Source organism: Cynocephalus volans, chromosome 14, assembly GCF_027409185.1.
Source record: "Cynocephalus volans isolate mCynVol1 chromosome 14, mCynVol1.pri, whole genome shotgun sequence".
Taxonomy (NCBI): Eukaryota; Metazoa; Chordata; class Mammalia; order Dermoptera; family Cynocephalidae; genus Cynocephalus; species Cynocephalus volans.
This window is the reverse complement of record NC_084473.1, coordinates 17,319,318-17,328,493: the sequence shown is the minus strand read 5'-3', so window position 1 is coordinate 17,328,493 and position 9,176 is coordinate 17,319,318. Positions and strand designations below refer to the sequence as shown.

Genomic DNA, 9,176 nt, shown 5'->3' with positions numbered 1-9,176 from the left:
AACATACTTGAAATGCTCAGCAGCAACATGTAGCTAACATATAGGGCAGATATAGATGCTTCCATCATCAGAGAAAGTTCTATCGAACAGCACTGTATGAGTTTAAAGAAACTGAACTTGTCTAGGCAGATTCGGAAAATGCAAACCTGCTTTTAGGGCTATTGATGGAATCTTTTCTGCCTTCCGTCTTCAAAATCGAAAGGGTCAGAGTTTTGATCTATCATTAAAAATAACAGCTTTTGTTACTTTTGTATGCTCTTGATTTGGGAAGAGTTTAGTCTTCTTTCCTGCTGGCTTACTTTGGAGGGCACCTCTCAGCCTTCTGAATAAATGTGTCCTCTACATATTTGTATAGAGCGTATGCTGTCGGCACCAAAGTCACACTGGGATAAAATCTATTGACATATAATGAGCATTTTTTCAGTGAACAAGTCTTCTGTTTTACTTAAACTTTACATGCCATATTAATTGTCCCTTTTTGGGGGGGCCTGGATAAAAAGCTGGAAAGTTGCTTTGTCCCTCTTTTGTTGTCATTAACTCCTCAAACTCCAGTAAATTGTTGCTAGCTGACCCTTTACTATTATGAACATTTTTAAATTATAAAATAAGAATTAAGGGAAAAATCAAATGTTATAAATTTATTTGGGACATGTATTGCCACCACTTTGGAAGCCTTTGAAAATTCAAGCAGAAATCAACACACTTCCATCTTTTTTTTTTTTTTTTACTTTCAATAAATAATATCTTTGTGTATATGTATATATAGATAGATTTAATTAATGAGTCATTTAGCAGGGGTTTTAAGTTTTATACTGCATTCGTCCAACACAGCTCTTTCCAGATTGATAGTATGCAAATGAGGTAAGAATTAAGGCAAACCCAAAAGGCATGCAAATGTAGTACATCTATATTCACTGATAATACAAGCTCTTATATGTGGACAAACACAGGAGGCAAGGGCCCCTCTGAGTGTCTGTCCAGTACTATTTTACAGGAGAGTGATGACAAAGCTTACAATTAAATTACATTACTGTGGGGGTCTCAAGTGCTACTACCATTATGTAATCAAGGAGACATGAACATTAGCAAAACAAACAAGAAATCATATAACTCTTTGCAGCACATTTCTGCCCAGGCTTTGGAGGAGGATGGGTTTTTTTTTAATGAAATGATATTACATATATCACATTGTGGCAGGTTGTTCATTTTGTTTTATGACATATGCTGTTAAAATTCATTAGCAAATGACATTCTCATGCACACAAGTGTTTCAAACACAAGAAGCAAGTCCATTTAAAGGTAGTCCAAGCAATATTTGTGTGTGTGTGTGTGTGTGTGTGTGTGTGTGTGTGCGTGTGTGTGTGCATGCGTGTGTGTGTGTGAATAGCTGCAGACTGAATGGAACATTGAGACGTTTTTGCAGTCCATAGCATTGACATCAGCTCATTTCTGAATGTCGCACTGCAGAAGTAATACAATGGAAGGGTCGCTCTTTGCAGCTTCTTTGAATTCATCCAGTGTAATCTGGTCATCTTTGTTCTTATCCATCTTGCTGAAAATCTTGTCTACTCGCTGCTCGGGTGTGAGGCCATCCTCGTTCATTTTCATCATGATCACAGTGCCCACCATTTTGTAGATAGCCTTTGGGAAAAGAATATTACAGATGGTGTTACCAGAGACCCAGGAGAACAGAGAGCTCTTCCTGCCTGCATTTCACCTGACTGGACCCTGCCCACCCCCCATGCCTCAGCTTCCTTTTCCCCAGAGGCGTCTCATGCCTTGTGCTGCAAGTTCCCATGGCAACCCATACCCCCACCCCCATCAGAATACACCTAACACTTCACTTGAATAACTGTTTTGTCTTCCCCACCAGAGAGTACATTCTTTGAAGCTAAGAACCACGTGTTTTGCTCACTCTAGGGCTTGGTACAATGCCTGGCACATAGTAGGTTTTCAATAAATAGTGAGTGAATGAAAAAAAAACCCATTTAGTTTGCTGGAGCATAGGACGTGGGGTGGGGAGCAGTAGGAGGGAGGGACAAGTGAGGTGCTGGTGAAAGATGAAGCTGGAAACAGAGAAGCAAGAAGCAGACTATAAAGTTCTCTCAAGATATGATAATTTAAATTTATTTCAAATGACTCCTTAAATGGTATTCAGTAAGAGTGCTATAATCAAATACGTGTGAGTCTTGCGACCAATTGGATATAGAAGAATTTTGGATGACCCCCGGGTTTCTGGCTGGGGGAAGTGGGTAGAAAGGGTTGCTCGGTGGTGAGACCAGAAATCATGGATTAGGAACAGGTTCAGGGAGGAAAGTGATGGTGTTACCGTTTTAAGCGTTCTGAGCCTGAGGTGTGGCTGACAGTCAGCAGGCACTAGCCTCGGAGACTCAGGAGAAGATGAAATGTGGTCCCAGCTGATGAGGAGCCTAGAATCTATTGATGGCCAAGCAAGGCGTATTATTAAAACCAAGCTCTGAAAGAAGGTAGTTTAGGAAGAACTGTTGGTCAGGGACTCTGTTCTAAAGTTAAAAAATGGAGTGAGAAGATTCCAATTATCCAGGTCAATTAATTGTCAGCAATTAATTCTCAATATGGGAATTTCCTAGGTGGAAATAATTTCGTTTCTTAGAAACGTATCTTAGAAAATAAATGCCCATCTATAAAAACACTTGAATGGGAATGTTCATAGCAGCATTATTAATAATAGCCCCAACGTGGAAACAACACAAGTGCTCATCAACTGGTAAACACCAAGGTCAAGGGTTCCCTACACCAGCCAGCCTCCAAAAACAACACGAAACAACAAAACTGGTAAACAGATAAACAAAATATGGTATATCTGGAATACTATTTTAGCAACAAAAAGTAATGAAATACAAATAAATGCTACAACATGGATAAATCTCAAAAAAAAAAAAAAAAAAAAAAGAAAGAAGTCTGACACAAAAGGCCATATATTGTATGATTTCCTTTATGTGAAATGTCCAGAATGGAAGCCAAATCCATACAAACAAAGCAGAGTGCTGGTTGCCTAAGTCTTGGGGGAACAGGCAGGTGAGCATGAGTGATTTTATTGGGGGAATGAAAATGTTTTAAAATTAGATTATGGTGATGGCTTCACATCTCTGTAAGTTTACTAAAAATCACTAAATTGTACACTTAAAGTCAGTGAATTTATGATCTGTATATTATAACTCAACAAAGTTGTTTTTTAAAAAAAGGCCAATTAGAGTAAACCACTAGCAAGTGCTTCATTTTACAAGTTAAAATGTCCATTGAGATGAACTAATTTTTGTGTGTTCACTTTTGTAGCTAGATCGTGTGGATTTATGGTGGAAAATCTAAGAAATTTGCCTTTAAAAGAGGCAGACTATTGAAATTTCATTTTGTGGACAATTGGTAGACAGGCCCAGATGAGCCAGAAGCCTGAGTGGTGATGAGGGAAAAGAAGAGACTGTGCATTAGACCTGGGATTTAAAGAGACAAATGGGCCATCTATAGTGTAAGCCATTCTGACCCTGTCCTTTAAAAGGTGAAATCAAAAGACCTCACATGAGGCAATACATTGGAAGACAGTGAGCAAGACAAATGCTCTATTAATAAAGTCAAGGTAATTAAAAATGTTATCACGAGAGATCCCTCTGGGACCTCAGCTAGCGCCTGTGAAAATGGCAGGTTCTCATTAACCGCAAGCAGCTCTGCAATGTGGACCGTGACCACGACAACGAAGAAAGATCATTCCAGATGCAGATGCTTAAACAACCTCAACACAACTGAGGGCGTGCCAGACTCGGAACTAAATATGAACCTGGCCCTGATGAATCTATGGAATCCCTTTAGGCACATACACTTCAAGGGGCACTTCCCAGCATGTATGAAAAATGTTTAGCATGATCTCTGCCAACAGGATATGTTATCGCACGTGCTTTCCCAAGAAGAAATAATATCCTCTCATTCAAGCAGAACTTGTGGACCTGTTAGGCCTGTGCCCAACACGTCAAGTCAGACACGCTGTCTCTTGGGGGGGTTCCCTGGCCCTTTGCTGTTCTTTCTTCCTACTGACCCCTCCCCTGTTATCAGTACCTGCCTCACTGTATTGTCAGTGCCTGTTTACCTCTCTGGGCACCCACACATGGGTCAGTGGGCTCCTGTGTCCTTTCATGTCCATCTGTCAGCCACCTTGCAGGGAGGCCAGTGCCTAGAGAATGGCCGACACAGACTATGGCAGTTTAGAGGGGCTGGAGAACTCTGAGGTTAAGTGGGCCGGGAAGGCTCCTTGCATGGGGTGAGATAACCTAGACTCTGAAAGGGGAGAGGATTTGGATGAAGGACATTTCAGGTGAAAGGGGTGGTCTGAGCAAATGTGCCCAGTCAGGTGTGCAAGGGCGAGGAGCCAGAGATGGGCAGAGAGGCTGGAGCTGGTGAGAAACGGCACAAAGAGATCTGTGTGCCTGTGCCTGGGGGCATGTGGCACCGAGATGGAGAGAGTTTTGGTTGAATGAAGGAGAAGCTGCTGAAGCTCAGGAATGCCACAAGGAGACGAGGAACGAACATGGTGGCTGAGCAAAGGGGAACCTGGAGGCAGGGAAATATGCAATGGCACAGGTGATAAGGGCCAGAACCCTGGGAAATAGTAGTGATGGTGATGGGAAGCACACCAGGAGGGAGTGACACGGGGAAGGGCAAGGGTGGCAGCCGGGACACAGCTGACTGGCTGGAGCTGGGAGCGTGGTATTTCTGAGGGAGCAAGTCTAGGGAGAAAACAAAGCAGAAGCTTAAAGACAGTCTGCGGAAATAGCTTCCTCTTGTTGAGTGTTTGCCATGTGAGGGCACGTATGCCAGGTGCTCTGCAGGCAGTCTCACGTAACCATTCCCACATTCCCACGGACTTGCGGGAGGTTTTGCTTATCTTTATTTTCTCGTGAGAACGCTGGGACATTGCTGCTCAAAGTCCCACAGCCAGAAAGTGGCAGTGCCAGCATCTGACTCTTCAAGCTTCCTTCTTTGGTCTGAATATTTGTGTCCCCCCAAAATTCATATGTTGAAATCATTGCCCCCAATGTGAGGGCTTTAGGAGGTGGGGCCTTTGGGAGGTGAAGAGGTCATGAAAATGGAGCCCTCATGGGTGGGATCAGTGCCCTTGTAAAAGAGACACTCTACTCCCTTCTCACTGGGTCCTTGTGGGAAAAATAGAATAGTTTAGTCAGGCCCCCTCGCCTCAGGTCTGGTTGGGGGTGGTGCAGCACATTCTTGGTAAACAAGTTGTGTGTGGGTGGAGTTAGTGCGAATGCATGCCAGTGTATCTTTTTAGTTTGTTGCAATTTGTGTGTGTTCTTCAGAGTTTGTGAAGCAACAGCTGGATGGCAGAGCTCAAGTCTAAAAATAGAGCATGTTTACTTTGCTGGCAGCTGCTCAGTTTTTCTTTGGACTTTGCCAGTAGCAGTTGAGTTTCTGAGTTTCTCTTTGGACTGCCTACCTCTTAATGTGTGTGCTGAATGAAGACTATTCTTCCTTCAACCAAGACTCCAAGGACCTTTTTCCGGTTACCTAGCTCATAGACCTGCGTGTGAAGGGTGTGTGACCCAGTCTGGACAATGGGCTTGAGAGGTCTGTGAGCTCCAGACCCAGCCCTAGCTCTATAGTCATCATATGGTGGGGATGCGTGGCCCCTCCACCATGTGAAGACATTGCAAGAAGGCACCTCTGAGCACCAGAAAGCGGTCCTTCAACAGACACCAAAATTGCAGCACCTTGATTTTGGGCTTCCAGCCTTTAAAACTGTGAGAAGTGAATTTGTGCTGTATACACAGAACCAGCCTGTGGTGTCCTGTTAGAGCAGCCCGAATGAATTAAGACACCTCCCTGATTGCTGTCCTGAGCCAGGACAGACTAGGTGTACTGACTCGCCCTCCACTGTAAACAAGAAATCTGGACAAAAATAAAAGAACCATATGTTTCCAGACTTTACAGCTGGAAGTGCAGGACTGAGATTCCTAAGGGAAGGGAACAAAGTAGATGGGCCCTGTGATCTCCTTGGCTGCCTGCCCAGAGGCCTTTCTGGACCCAGGCCATGCAGGGTGGCCTCCCCCAACTGCAGAGACAAGAGGGCTGGAGGGGAAGGCCGAGTGAGCCACACCTGGGGGGCAGGGGACCTGAGAGGAGGGGGCTATACAGAGAGAGAGAGTGTGCACTCCAGAAACCTGCTTGGGGGTTTCCTTAATCTCCGTGCAGAGGGTGAAACTCCAGGGAGAAGTTTCTGAACAGTAAGCTGAACAACTCTTGGTGCTCACGCAAATCTACAGAACATTCTAGTTCTGACCAGCCAGAGTAAAGAGAGCTCACTGAATACCTGGGGCATTCAATAGGAGGGCTATTGCTCATTTCTCTTCTTTTTAAAGCAAAGCTCTCTGCAAGAGTTTTCTATACTCACTGTCTCTATTTCCTCTGCTGCCACTCTCTTGGGCTGCTGCATCCAGGATTTTGCTCCCAACTCCACTGAAACTATTCTCGACTAGTTCACCAGGGGCCTCCAGGTTTCCAACTCCGACTGTCAGTTATGACCACTGTTTCTACTCTCCTGTGAATAGCATTTGGCACAGTTGCACGTTGCTTTCCCCTTGAAACATTTTCTGTATTTCCCTTTCTGGACTCCCCACTTTATCTTTTTTACTTTGGCCTCACTGACGATTCATTCTCCACCTTCTTTACTGATGCTCCTCGTGCTCTTCACCTCTTAACATTAGAAGCCCCAGGGCTCAGTCCTCTGGGAATCTCTTTTCTACTTATACTCTCTGCCTGGGTGATCTTATACGCCTTCGTTCATTTAAATATCTGAGTAAATCCCATCATACACAGGGCTCATTCCCATCAGACGGGGTAGAGGGACCTCACTGAATACACAAGACAATCAGTAAGGACCCCAGAATGGTAATAGGGCTAAAGAATTCTAAAGAAAACCTGCTCCCAATCTGCCCTAACAAAGCTTAAAAATAAGTCTTAAAAAGGTCATATGAATCTACATGCTGCTTACCTGCCTGTCATAACAAATCTCAACACTCTTTTAAAGGAAGACAACAAAATACAGATCCTATAATGTAACATTCACAACATCTAGACACCAATCCAAGTTATTAGATGTGCCAAGAAGCAGGAAAATGTGACCCTTAACCAGGTGAGAAATCAGCCCATAAAAGCTTCCCATGAGAATGCCACATTTAAGAACTAGAAGTGATGGGAGAGATGGAGAAAAACTAGGATTTCCCTGGAGACTGAGAAAGCAAAGCAGCCACTGACAGCCAGGAGCTGGTCTGGTACTGTCCACTGGCTTTGGTGCTGCTGTGAGCTGACTTGGCCTTTGAACATGACCAGAACACCTGGGACCGTGATGGAGCAAGACAAAAACAGGACAGCTCCCTCATGTCTGAACACAGGCAAGACATTGTCTGAGCCACGAAAATACCCACTCCCTGCTGCAATACGAGTGACCACTGCTTCTTCACCAATTAGAGCTTCGCCTCAGTCCCGTCTGTCTTCCTTCTAGATGAGATTTGTTGAGTTACCCAATCATGGACGTGTCCCCACTCTCTGGCAGTACCCAACCCAGAGTGAAACCCTGCTTCCTTGGGCCCTTCCCAAATCACCCTACCAAAGTCCAGGTCCTAAAGTCCTTTCTAACACCTGCTTACTGAGCGGCCCCACGTTTCCCTCATTGCAAGGAGTAATAAACTCAGTGTGTGCAGCTGCAGGTGTGCTCCTGGTGGATTTGGCTAAGGGCATTGACAAGGATTAGGGAGGAGAGTTCTGGTGAGAAAGGGATTGGTCAACATTGGGGAAAAAATGGCAAGAAGTCAAAGAGGAGAACAAACTTGGAAAAAACTATTTTGTAGGAAGGTCATAAAGACCTTGGACAGAGCCAAGTGGAGCATAGACGATAAACACGAGATCAAAGAGGTAGAAAGACTAGAGCACGAAGCCACATGTTTAGAATGTGCGTGCTGTGTCTTTTCTGAGAACCTATTCAGAAGGATCTGCTTAATTGAATGAAGTGAGTACAGAGAACTAAGATTTAGGTTGCTTGGTATGTTTGAAGGGGAGTGGGCACTGAAGACAGAGGGGAAGGGGCAGGGAGGGTGTGCAAGCGACAGGGCTGGGGAGCCTGCTACACCGGGGAGGGCAGTGAGGGCAGCGTGGTGGACAGCAGGGCTTTTGGCTACTGTTTCTTGCAAATCATCCCCAGTTTTCATTTGGGGATCCAGCCCTCCGTGCAGCTCAGCCCTTGGGGTCTGGTTGGGGCTTCACCCCAGCTCTGGGATGGAGCACCTGGCTCTGGCCAGAGCAAGTAGGTCATACATTTCACTCCTTAGGTCATGGTGGTTGGTGCTGGGGTGGGTACACACGCCAAGACATTCAGTCAAAGAGAGTCATTTACCCCTCCATCAACCGCTGAGTGCCTGCCAGCTCTTGCAGGCACGGTTCTGGGTTCCAGGGAGAGGGCAGTGAGCGAGCAAGCAGAGCTGGCACTCTATTATAAATTCTATTACATAAGGTAACGTGGGGCAGTGGTTTCATGGTTTGGGGTGTGGGGGTGAGACGGGCACATTTAGATAGGGAGTGCGGGAAGGAAGACCTGGCTGAGAGGCGAGGTTCAAGAGAGGAGGCCCAGGAAGCCAGGGGAGGGCATTCAGGGCAGGGGGAGAGGAGTGGGAGGCCCCGAAGTGGGACCGAGCATTGGAGGGAAACCTAGAAGGCCGCACAGCCAGAGTGCAGCTGTGGGGAGGAGCGGGGAAGATCGAGGCCAGAGCCAGCGCAGAGGAACCTGGGATCACTGCGACCACGACTGAAAAAGGCGCCTGGTCTCTGTGGCATAAGGGAAGCTGGAGGCATGCCCCCCATGCCCACTGCGGAAGTCGGCGGGGACAGGAGGGCCACTCCCCAGCAGAGCTGAGCTCAGCCAAGGGCCCGAGAAACTGGCCCTGACAACTCCCTTTGCACAGAGTGAGGCTTATTTGTGTGGCAATCTCATTGTGAATGGGTGGCTGCTTAAAATGCCACCTGTCAGTGGGGGACAGAGACTGGAGAAGTCAAGGCTCGGTACAGGTGGCCTCTGTACAGATGGCCTTCTGTGCACCGCTCTGGAAAGTCTTCCTTTAGCAGCCATTGGGCCACCTTCCTCT

The 9,176-nt window shown here is 46.0% G+C and overlaps 1 protein-coding gene across 2 annotated transcripts in view; it reads right to left on the bottom strand.

The window, feature by feature from the left end:
• Positions 1 to 786: 786 nt before the first annotated feature.
• Positions 787 to 9,176, bottom strand: part of VSNL1 (visinin like 1) — a 55,721-nt gene continuing 47,331 nt past the window's right edge. For both annotated transcript variants that reach the window (XM_063078658.1, XM_063078660.1), the window contains one exon: positions 787 to 1,641. In XM_063078658.1, the coding sequence (XP_062934728.1) occupies positions 1,444 to 1,641 (198 nt within the window). In that variant the 3' untranslated portion in view covers positions 787 to 1,443. The remainder of the gene's footprint in view (positions 1,642 to 9,176) is intronic.